The 12,231-nt window shown below is 42.4% G+C and overlaps 1 protein-coding gene across 2 annotated transcripts in view; it reads left to right on the top strand.

Annotated features, from left to right (window-relative positions):
• The window catches only part of tmem117 (transmembrane protein 117), a 49,513-nt gene that overhangs the window by 21,151 nt on the left and 16,131 nt on the right, over nucleotides 1–12,231 (top strand). For both annotated transcript variants that reach the window (XM_085778704.1, XM_085778706.1), the window contains exon 3: nucleotides 1,767–1,899. In XM_085778704.1, the coding sequence (XP_085634830.1) occupies nucleotides 1,767–1,899 (133 nt within the window). The remainder of the gene's footprint in view (nucleotides 1–1,766; nucleotides 1,900–12,231) is intronic.

Here is a 12,231-nt window from a genome sequence, read left to right as displayed (position 1 = left end):
ATAATCATAGAGGGCTATTCAAGTTGATAATTCCGACCATAAACAACGATCCGGCGGCGTTATTTCTATGACCCTCCGGGAAACGTCCGGGAAACCGAAACTCGGAAATTCTGGGCGAGTCGACCACTAAATAATAATATCAAAATAACTATAAAGACAAAACGATATATTTATCGAAAACGTAGATTCACCCACATTAATATGAAACTCTTGTATAACCAAAAGCAAACTCCTCGGGGTCTCTTTAAGAAGTTTAGAAAAGTTTAATAAATCAGATACTGGTGACTCAACAGGGCTTACATCACTGAAAAAAGGTTGAGAACTGTCCTAGACAGTCAAATAGGAGCCTCATGACACACTGCCACAACCTTCAAGACAAACCATGATCTAATTGTATGATTTATACATTTCCCAGAAACCCAATGAAATCACCACTTCTTGGTCCCGGGGACTCACCACATTGAAAACCAACCAACACGATCAACATCGGCGGTGCTGCCATGTTTATTGCCAGCTGTAACAATGTTATCTGACCGAGCACAATGGCTGGTGGTTTTATAATGGGCTTATTTCAAAAGGACAGTTGTCTGTTTATTACAAAGAGCAGTGTTTTCTTTATCCTTTGGACAGTGTGCCCTGAGCTGCAGACCCAAAAATCTGAGAAAGAATATGTGTTAACATATTAGAAGGAACGCTTTGTTTAGGTTTTCAACATTTGATTATCTGAAGTTATGAATAGCATGCAATCGTGCATATTTATTATTGTGCAAAGATAATTCTCAATGTGACCGCTCTGAGGTGTCCAGGTCATGTTTTATTTTTTTTTTCCAAATCTGTTTCGACCCAGGTCTGAGTGATGATGGTAATAGCAGACACTCCAAAATTTCCTTTTGTGTTGGTGGTAGACCAAGGTCTCTGACAGCTGTTGTGTCATGACATATATACCCAGCATCACACATATTATTTTTCACATCTCAGTCATCTGCACCTTTGTAATCCTTTTTCATGCCACTGTTTCCGGGGGGGGGGGGGATACGGACCTTTTATTTAAAGTTAAATATTTTTCTTTTTGTCCTGAGGAGCAGTTAAATAAAAATTGGTCTGGCATTATATTAAGAGCGAGCCACATAGGCATCAAAGGCACCAGCTGTAGTCTTTTAAAGGTACAAGAAGAGGAAGAAGCTGGTGGTGGTATAATAAACCTCATTGTCTTCACAAGTTCTGCTGAGTGCCGCCACCAGAGGACATGCTCATGTGATTATGTATTCTGTGCAGAGGGCGGCGTATCTGAATCAATCTCATGCTCTGCCAGAGAGATATTTCTCCATAATTTGATTCCAAGGCAGATCTGTGTGGAAAAAAAAAACACTACAGGTCACAAATGTTTGAATAATTTCTCTAATCATGCAGAACTCGCATCATGAAACACAAGCGAGCGTCAGTCGGCTGACAGCGTGCCCACCGGATGCATGAAGTGATGTGTCTGTAGAATTTTTTTTTTTCTGTTGGGATTGATGATGACAATAGTGACTGTTGAAATTGGTCAGGAAAAGACAATTACTCCAGTGTCGCAGGAGTGACACCTCAAAGTGGTCTTTAATCTTAATTTCAATGGCCTAAAGGGCACATGTCTGACACTAGGACAGTATTGATCTATGCGACTAATTTATTTACTTTCATCTTCATTTTCCTGGGCACACATGTTTGCCGGTTGACATGCTGTTTGAACCACACTGACAGCAGTGTCCTTGTCATGCTCCTTTTAGGTCGATACCTGCGCCTGAAAATGTTCCGCGAGGATCATGGCTCCTGGATGACCATGTTCTTCAGCGCCATCCTCTTCCTCTTCATCTTCTCACACATCTACAACCTTTTCCTGCTGATGGCTGGGAGCATGGAGTAAGCCATTCAATCTCTCTCTCTCTTTCCCTTTCTCTTTCTCTCCCCCCTCTCTCTGCCCCGTTTCCCTCATTCTCTGCTTCCCATTTGTTAGACACTGTACGCTCCCCTTTGGCTGGCGTGATTGATCTAAACGTCTCGCCTGAACAGAGACCCGATACCAGCCTGATTAATCAGCCCAGACTTTAAATCACAGGTAGGGGCAGGCAAGGGGAGAGTGGTTAATCCTGAAAGATCACCTTCAGCACCTGCACTTATTCTCCCATGATCTTGACTTATTTTTTTTGACACCTCTCTGGCTGGAAACCAAGACGCCTTTGCCACGTTTCTCTCAGTTTGTGGCTTCTGTTGCTCAGACTCACCTGCTGAGAAACCACCGTGCACAGCAGTGACACCCACACATCAAGTCGCTGACAGGAATCCGTTTATGCATTTGCAATGTGTCCGTCTGGAGGAAGGAAAACATGCCCTTGAAGCCAGCCATCCAGACACGAGGTCGCCGTTAGGTGATTTACCATTTTGTTTGTTTGAGCTGTACAGGAAAAAAAAAAAAAAAACAGTGTGGCAGGTGTCTATTCAGGTACAAGAGGGAGGCCGGAGCTGTAATGGGATCTGTCTATATACAATGCTGCTTTCCCATATTAACAACCAGCATCACCTATCCATAAGGTGCAGGCAGATGAAGGCTATTAGCTAGCAGGCGAGGTATTTGTGTTTTTCTACGGCCAGAGGGATGAGCTTGTATAATCAGCCCATCTGTCACTCTGGCCGGCGCCGTGACACCCGGCATCCATCTTGTCCGCTCTCTCTCTTGGTTGGCCGAGAAAAAGGAAGCGAGCGGCTGAGCGCAGGGGCAGGTCCGCCGAGACGAGAAATGTTGCTTGCTCAGGGAAAAGTTCCACTTGCAGAGGCGCTGAGTGCATGTGTCACAAGAAAAGATTCCTTTTTTTTCTATTACTACCTCTCATTTTAGCCTTGAAATGTCAAGAAAAGGGGCCCTTTAATAGTCCATCACTGCTTTTTCTATTTAATAGAAATGTTTCCCTTAATGACACCCAGAGAAACATAATGAGTTACCCAGGCGCTCTGAGAGACACAACATATAATTTATATCCATCTAACATGAGCAAGACACACTGCATTCATTTTAGCTGCATCACTTGTCCAGATATAAAGAGCAGCCACCATAACAGCTTATTAAACAATTACACTGGCTGACACCACACTTAAATCCAGCCATAATTATTTGTTGTGCGCTTTGACATAAGTGATTGGACGCTGTAAAGCTCTGCTCGCAAAGACAGATGGTGCTGTTGTAAAGCGAGTGAACCCCCAACACCGCTTTTTAGACACCTGCTCTTCTTCTCCTGGACTCGGAGACCCCTCCTTCAAAACCCACCCCTCCTTTTTTTTCCCCTGTCCCTCTTTCCCGCTTGTTTTTCTTTCTGCTCCAGCAGTGTGTCCACCAAGTACCCGGGCCCCTGCCAAAAACCATTAGTGTTCACATCTCTGTTCAAGACCGACATGTAAGAGCAGTGTTCACACTCTGCCAGGATGCCCCTCAGAAGACTCCGGGGCTCTGGGCTGAGAGAGCATGAATGCAGCAGAGAGGTGACGGAGGCTGGGGGGGTGAAGTGCTCCAGCCCTGATGATGCAGTGAAACTTATGTCTTTTGATCTATGCCCAAACTCTATTTGCATTCACCCTCCCCTCCTCCTCCTCCTCCTCCTCCTCCTCCGCTCTCCCACCATTCTCTCACCCCACAGCGATGCTGTTGTACTTTTCTCTTTTGCCACAGCACAAAGGAAAAGTACAACATCCCTTTGTGGCTGCAGCTGGCTCTCTGTGGGAATGAATGGTGTTTTTCCTTTTCATTTGTGCTGAAAGAACAAGCCGCTGTGAGGTATTATTACTTGCCAAAGGTTTTTAAAGGGTAGGTATTTTGGCACAGGTTCGCTTGGCTTTGACATCTAGCCATGATGGTGCACTGCAGGGGGAGGCTCTTCTGGTGGCTCTCCTCACACGCACACACACACTCACACCCCAAACACATATTGTTCACATCTCGCACTTCGCTCAACTTAGCTGTCAGGGCAGTGTGTGCGTGTGTGTGTGTGTGTGTGTGTGTGTGTGTGTGTGGCAGGATGGGGGTCTGGCGTCAGTCCCCCTGCTGTCTCCTTGACCTGATGCTGTATGCTGCCTGTGCCCCTTTGCTCATTAATATTCTTTAATTTTCTCTGACCTTTGAGTCAGTCTTGAGCTTGATTTAATTAAAACTAGCGGATACGTCCACAAGGAGAGGAGATAAAACAGTAAACAACAAACTGATAAATAAAAGCGTGTAGTGTACATCTTCTTTGGATGAGAAGTATTTATTCATGATTAGCGATGTAAGATCAGCCCATCAGAGCCGTTATCTCTGAGCTCAGGCTGTGTAATCTTACACACATGTCCGACAGTGCATCAGCCAATATTTAAACAGCCACTTCCAGGTCAACAGCTATCAACCTGTTACCTGGTTTATGTCATATCGGGGGGAGGAAAAGCCCTGTCTGTCCATCACGGCTCCCTGGGAGCTGTAATCCACACTCGTTACCAAACCCTCACATCTGGGCTATTTGCATTTTAATGTAACTGTCAGATTAAGAGGGGCTGTTTGTGTGAAACCAGGGGAGTGTGACCGCCCAGGGAGTTTGACGGGCTTCATGAATGTTCTGTCACGCCGAACAATCCCATTCCGCCCATCTTACGGTGCCATTACCAAACGAAATCAGCCCCTAATTAGATGGTGTTATTTAATTAAGACGGCCCAATGCGTGGCGTACACATTAATCATGACTAATTTAGAGAAAGGGGGCCGGTAAAGTATTTGAAGGTGGAGGGGAAGAGGGGAGGTAGGGAGAGAGAGCGTGTGTGTGTGTGTGTGTGTGGGAAGCCACTGAGGAGCTGTAGTGGGACAGCCAAAGAAAAGCTGTGAAATGATGTCTATACTTCTTGTGTATGTTACTCAGTAGAGGAATAAATTGATGGATGTCAGGATGACGGGGCGGGGGTTGGGGAAACGGGAACAAGTGAGCTATGAGGGCGTGAAGCAGAGAGCGAAAAGGGTGGGGTTGAGCTGGTGGATATCTTTGATGAGGAGCAGAGAGCGGTGGATTTGGCATTTGACTACAGTGATACCCTGAGCGGGATTAGACCCCAGCGTGTAAGGGTATTTGCCTTTGTTTTCCATGATCCTTTGTGCTGCGTGTATTCTCGTCCCCCTCGCCTGTCTGTTTGCTTGTCTGGCACTAAGCTGGGGTAATACCATGGACAAGTGGATTTAAATGGCTGAATAAATAGCATGTTGTGGTATGTTGATGACTCCTGTTGCATGCGAGCACACATGGGACGCGTTGCTGCCTGCAATGTGGCAGCGTTTTCGAACAATTGGTTCTATGATCTGGGCTTTGCTCAACGCTGAACGGTGTGACTAACAGGCTGCCTGTTGGCGTTTTAAGTGGATGGAGATGCTCATAGAGGGAGGTAAATTAAATTGTTGATTAACCTACAGCAGCTCTATTCAATTAAATACAAAGAAGGAGGGAAGATTGAAAAAGCCACAAGGTTAATGGCAGTGGCTAATCCATTACTGACCACCAGTTCCCAAAACCACAAGGTACATTATGTCAGAAAGTGCATGAAGAGTTAAGGAACCATCTCTGCTCATGGCTTCTTGATGACATTAGTTTAAAGTAGACTTGTAGTCAAGACCGCCTGAACCAAGACCAAGACACTGCCAACACTATACCAAGACCAGAGAGTATCAAGACCAAGACAAGACCAAGACAAGACCAAGACCAAGACCAAGACCAAGACCAAGACCAAGACCAAGACCAAGACCAAGACCAAGACAGACCAAGTCAAGACCAAGACAAGACCAAGACCAAGACCAAGACCAAGACCAAGACCAAGACCAAGACCAAGACCAAGACCAAGACCAAGACCAAGACAGACCAAGTCAAGACTGACCAGTTGAGCTCAAGACCGAGACCGAGAACGAGACCAAAAAAAAACCAACTAGTTACACCATATGTTGCTATTCCGCATGAGTTGTAGAACGTGAGAGGACGAGCGCCAATGCATCTGTGTCACAAAATGCATATGATTGGTACCACTTGAAGGGTGCGTATAATGATATCCAAAAAAAAAGCATGCCTGGATATTGTAGGCTACAAATCCGTTCTGCCAGTCTGAGACATTGCGAGAGTGAGAGACCCGACACCGAGACAAGACCAAGACCAAACACTGTCGAGACTGAGACAAGACCAAGACCACAAAAAAGTGGTCTCAAGAACTACAGCACTAGTTTTAAGAGGAACTATGCAAGTCTGGTCGCTTTTCTGCTGTTTTGCTAACCCTCCTCGCGGCCATGTGCATTTGTTTTTAACAAAGCCAGCAAAAAATCAATCCATGGAACGGTGGATAACGTTATATAACATAGGCTATACAATGTTACAACGTGCATAACCCTCATAAACAAAAGATTATGGCGGGTTACGGAGCGCATTTGTGTCACGGTGTGCAGAGACGAGAGCTGGGACACCGGGGGGCGGCCAGGTACTACACTGATGTTGCAAGTTTGGTTTTCATGCCATGAGACACCAGGTGAAAGACAGAGAGTCTCCATTCTCACTCGTAACAAGTGACTCTGGAGCTTTTTAATTAAAATAAAGATGTAGCATAGCCACAGAAAAAAATCCTGCTTAGTTCCTCTTTAAAGTACAGCTTTCTTTGACAGGATTTCTGTGTTTTGCCAATCATTTTAGAGCTGACGGTAAATGTGCCTCGTATTAAACTCTTGAATTTCAAAGGTAAACTAGCAAATAAATGAAAACCTTGTAGCTGAATGGTTAGAGTGCATACCACAGAGGCTTAAACGCACTGAGCAGTGAGTCCTTGGTCATTCCTCTACTCTCTACCTATGATTGCTGTCCATTGCCACAGCACACAAAAATGTGAGCAAAAAGTCCTGCAGTGAAATACGTGTAAATCTTTGTTATATCCAGGGTACTTCAGAGTTGACTTTTGATGGTCGAGGTACTACTGAGCCCTTCGTAGATCCACCACCATCAAAGATGGTGTTGTGGAAGGTTGTCGAGGAATGCTCTACTAACATGAATACCAGGCAACTGCTGCTGAAAAATTTCCAGTGGCTCTTATTCACTGATATTGTGAAAGGAGATAAACACAAACATCTTCTTGAGGTACAGCACGATGACTCTAGTTCCATAACACAACTGATTTAGAAGATAATCAGCTTCAGTGTATATACAACTATAAACACATGTGGTTTTTTAGCATGTTTGTTTCACATGGACTAATGTCATTTGTCGATTAAGAGACAATTATTTCCATAAAGCCAAAATACCCAGGGTTCTTTGATTCCAGCCTCTCTGCTCCAATAGAGGGAACGGATGCTCAGCTTTCTGCTTGGTCTTTGGGTGGTTGAGATGCTAATGGCTTCATATTTTGCAGGATTGATTTTGATTTAGTTAGTTTCAGTTAATTCTGAAACTATATTCATCTTTGAATATACCATTTGTCAGCTGTAAGCTCAAAAATGTTTGAAATGGCACCTGTGTGAGGACATGTCATTTTTACTATTGGCAGTTTTACTATTAGACCTTGATATACCTGTCGCTGCTTGTAAATTGCAGTGAACGTCTTGTAGGTTAGATTAATTGGTCTCTCTTTGCCTTCCTCGCTCTGCCTCTCTCATACTTACACACACCCACACCTAGTTTCCAATCATATCTCCTGCTGTCTTTCACACTCCTACACATGCACATTACGCCGGTATCTCGAATGTGACTCATTACGTATTTAGCGACTGTTTAGTTAGTGTAAAGCTTTGCCTCTGAAGTCATTTCCCCCCTTCTCTCGGAGTGTCTCTGAAAACATAACGGCGCTATATGAAGCAGTGAGGTCAGTCACTTCCTCTCTGTTTATATCAACCCTTCTGTTTTCTGGGACAGAGGGGAGGGGGGTTCCATATACGTCAGCGTCTCATTAAGAAGAACAACTGCAGTTGAAAACAATGAACATTACAGCCTTGACAGCAGTGTGTGTCCACTGGGAAAAGCAATACGTGTTATATTATAGACTTGTGTACGTGCTGATGCGTTGCAGCAGGACAGATGGATCGTCTCTGTATGTGTTTTATTGTGTGTAGTGCCACTGCAGTCTTGTCATCTCGTCCTTATGTTTAACCGTAACAAATCATATCTCTGATAACATTTCACTTCCGTCATCTTAAAGCTTAACATTTTGCATGTCATGTTCCTTGTTGCATTGATTAACTGCTGTTTGGAAGCCAGTGTTTCAAAAAAAGAATGATAATAATAATTCATAAAGCATCTCCTGACATTTCCAAATACCACACACACATTGCACAACAATTTATTCTGAGGCAAAATATATCTCACCAGTTCTCTAAAATTAGTTTTTAATGTACAGTAGTGTGTGTGTGTGTGTGTGTGTGTGTGTGTGTGTGTGTGTGTGTGTGTGTGTGTGTGTGTGTGTGTGTGTGTGTGTGTGTGTGTGTGTGTGTGTGTGTGTGGTCGATAGGATACATATCAGTGCTGTCCACTGTGAAAACCCTGGTTTGGCGATTTAGACTTTTTTCAGATTCATTTGAGAAGTAAGGGTTTGTCTATAGTTTAATAAAATATGTCCTCCTCTTAAAGGGATAGTTCAACATTTTGGCAAATTGGCCCACTTGTCCACGACAGCGTTTTGGAGTTTTTGGATTGTGTATTTGATGAGTTTGATGAGGGAAACCAAGAAATCCCATTAGCCTCCGTAGCGTAGCTCTGAGCAGCTCATGGCTCTGCTCCGCAGTTCTAAAAATAGCTTGCACCGACAAATAAAGGTAATGAACCTACTGCTATGACTTGGGATTATGGCAGTTGACCAATTTGCCAAAATGTTTAACTATTCCTTTAAGAAGACCGTTTAATTTAACATAAGATCTTCTGAAAAAATGCTTTTTTAGTTCAATAAACACTTGACATTTGGAGATCCATGGTTTTCAAAAGATAGTGACAACAGGAGCAAAGACAAAACAACTGAACATTTACCCTGGTCTGGTATGTGATATACGTATACCTGAAGCACACACTTCCATCCTAATGTTCACCTCCTAATAATATTCACAGCTCTGATCACCTGTGTTTTTGCAGCAGTGTCTTTGACTTCACCACATCCAGCAAATCTGACATTTGTGCCCCAGCTGTGTTAGCTCAGCAGTTGAGGATGAATTCAGTTTGGTTTCCCACTGTCTGGACTCAGGTTCATTTACCTTTTTATCTACCTTACCTTCGCCTAGTTTACCTTCTAAAATTGAGGATGAAAGCAAAGCTGTAATTTATCCTCCGCATTACGACCATCAATACCGCTGTTATTAACACTACAGCATCTACACCATCATTACATTAGTAAATCCTTTTTTTTCCCGACTAACAACTACCTAACAGTCTCTGTTGGCTATACCCAGGTTTCTGAAAGCAGAATATATTTTCTACATGTGCAATCCATAACCAGGTCAGCGACATATTCCACCGAGGGAGGAGGTGAGGGTTAATCACTGGGGCAACAAAATGCCGGAGTATTTTTCATTTCCTATCGTCAATGTTTATCTTTTAACCCTAACCACGACTGTACGCCAACCTGAACCAAGTGGTTATTATTGGAACCATGGTGTTGAAAGTCTGCTAACCTTAATGAGCTATGAGTAATGTTAACCCAAACCACCATATTTCACCGGACCAAACCGAGACATTTTTATGTCTAAACCCTACCAAACATTAATCTCAGCATCCTCACATCATAACAGAGATTTATTTTTCAGCTGTGATTTATAATGGTTTTTTAAGGTGCAGACAAGGGATGTCACCCTATCAGAAAACACAATGGGTAACTTGACACCAACGTATTTAGTTTTGTAATGTAAAGGACTTGCTAGGTACATGTACTGGTTATGGACCCTTGTGTCTTATGAAAAGCTGATAATGGATGACCTGATACATTGCAGTCCAGGATATTGCCTGACAGTATTCGCTGCCCATCCTGGGCTGAGGGAATGATAAGGAATGAAGGACTCAATCTCCAGCCTGTCTAATGCAATGCGTGGTCTGATTCTGTGCTGAGTGATGAATAGAGATTGAGGGTTTAAGTTGCCTTGGGAGACGGAATAGTGATAGTGAGAATAGTGTGTGTGTGTGTGTGTGTGTGTATTGGCAGCTTTATGCTCGCTGGTAACTACTGCTGCTCAGCATTGTACACTGTAAATATGACCTCAGCTACTGTAGTGCACCGAGAGGAGACAGACAATGCATTTCAATGCGGAGCCAGCCAAGGTCGAAATTTGATGTCATGAATGCGTCCAGCCTTTATGGGGCAGAAGAGGTCACTCAGGAGAGGGCACACTCATTAAATAACTGGCTGTCTGACAGAGAAAACAAGTTTATTAAACCCAGCATGAAAGCCTATACTGTAGGTCCAAGTGGATGGTGAAAAAAATGAATAGAAATCAGGGTATTTGATGACTCATAGGAGTGAAAGCTCTTTTAGCATGCTGCTTTATAACCTTAATTATCAGAGCTCTCATGGGCCTTGATACTTGAGTGGGGACTTTGACAAAAAATAAATATTAATAATAAATCCTCATTCTTCATATTGGTGAATATATGGAGCTATATAAGTGCTGGTATGACATTGACACTGTGCAGCTGTGTGGACTGTTGATATGAGAAAGAGAAACCTCATAGATTTCTTTTATAGGAAAGCCCTTTATAGGTTCAGATGTAGTTAAAAATTTACAAGCCCACTCCATTACTAAAAGTCTTCTTTCATATAGCCACAGGAGTTCCACATTTAAAGGGGTAGTCTGCTGTTTTTCATATTAATTAATTCTCTGTGGCTGAGCCATGAGGGTAAAATAAATAATTGCAGTTATTTTTCTCTGATATTAATATCATGATGTGGCAGATATATTGTATATGTATGTTGCACAGAAACAATCACACGCATGATGCATATTACATGAAACCCTACAGTATGTCACCTACACTGTATTGTACTGTAGACAGTGACACTAAACTCACCATAAATGTAATACAGAACACAGTGATTTATTATCATTTTTGGGCTTTGGTTATAAGATGATCACGACTTTAATGCTAGGACAGTTTTAAATGGAAACCATTTAAGTAAAACTCAAAAAGATTTAATGATTTTTCTCAAATATGAGGATTTTGTTCTGTTAATGTCAAATTTAATTAATGTGGCAATCAGTTAGTTGGGCGTCAATTGTCAGGTAAGTGACAGGTTTAATAAGTGAGTAATGAGTAACACCAAGCAATTATTGGTTTCAGCTTCTTAAAGGAGGATTTGATCTAATTTGATAGTAAACTGAATATGTTTGGGGTTTGTATTTGAATTAAACAGGGAATTTCAGCGTATCACTGTTGTTTCAGATGTATTTTAATAGGTATTTTTCTCTTTTTTCTCACATTTCTGATGAAGGCTACACAAGTATTAATCAATAAACCAAACTATGTATGTTAGTGACTAATTAAAATAATCTTATTGAAACCGTGAGCTGAATATCATTGAGTTTTGATGGTTTTTTAAGATTGTATCCTAGGTTTGGGGAAATTCTAACATTTTCACCGTTTCTGTTCCTGTGCACTAGACCTCATTACTCCACATTTTGCAGCCCTACACATCATCACGTTTCCACTGAAAGTCATGAACATTAATATTGAATTGTTGCCCAGCTCCAAGTCTATTACAACTTAATATAAAACAGCAGTCGACCTATACTGTACATTATTACCAAGAAAGAGTCTGGTGCACAGTAGACGATCCGTTTTATGTTAAAGAATTTAGATGGAGGAACTTTGAACATGAGCACTACCAGCTGTACAAACAAAAAAAAAACGTATCTGCAGAAAGTCAAGCTTTATTGAAACAAAATACAATGACAGACAGGTTATTGTTCTAGCTACATTGAGACCCAACATCACAATGATTTATTGGCACCGAAGATGTCACCAAAATAAAAGAACCATAATTGTGCAGGTGACTGCTGTTAACGCAACAGTTAAAATGGCCTTCCTCACTGGTTACTGTCAAAGTAGAGTAACCTCCGAACTCACAACTCTGTAACCCCGTACCCTCTGTAGCGCAAAATTGTAATTTCTTGCATGTGATGGAACAAGACTTTGAAAGGCATTGAAACGTCCTTGAACATTATGTCTGAACAAGTGTGGGAAACCTGATAACATT

This window comes from Trachurus japonicus, chromosome 6 (assembly GCF_045865225.1).
Source record: "Trachurus japonicus isolate A0001 chromosome 6, Traja_1.0".
NCBI classification, from domain to species: Eukaryota; Metazoa; Chordata; class Actinopteri; order Carangiformes; family Carangidae; genus Trachurus; species Trachurus japonicus.
The sequence above is the reverse complement of the archived record's forward strand: the minus strand, read 5'-3'. Positions and strand labels throughout refer to the sequence as shown.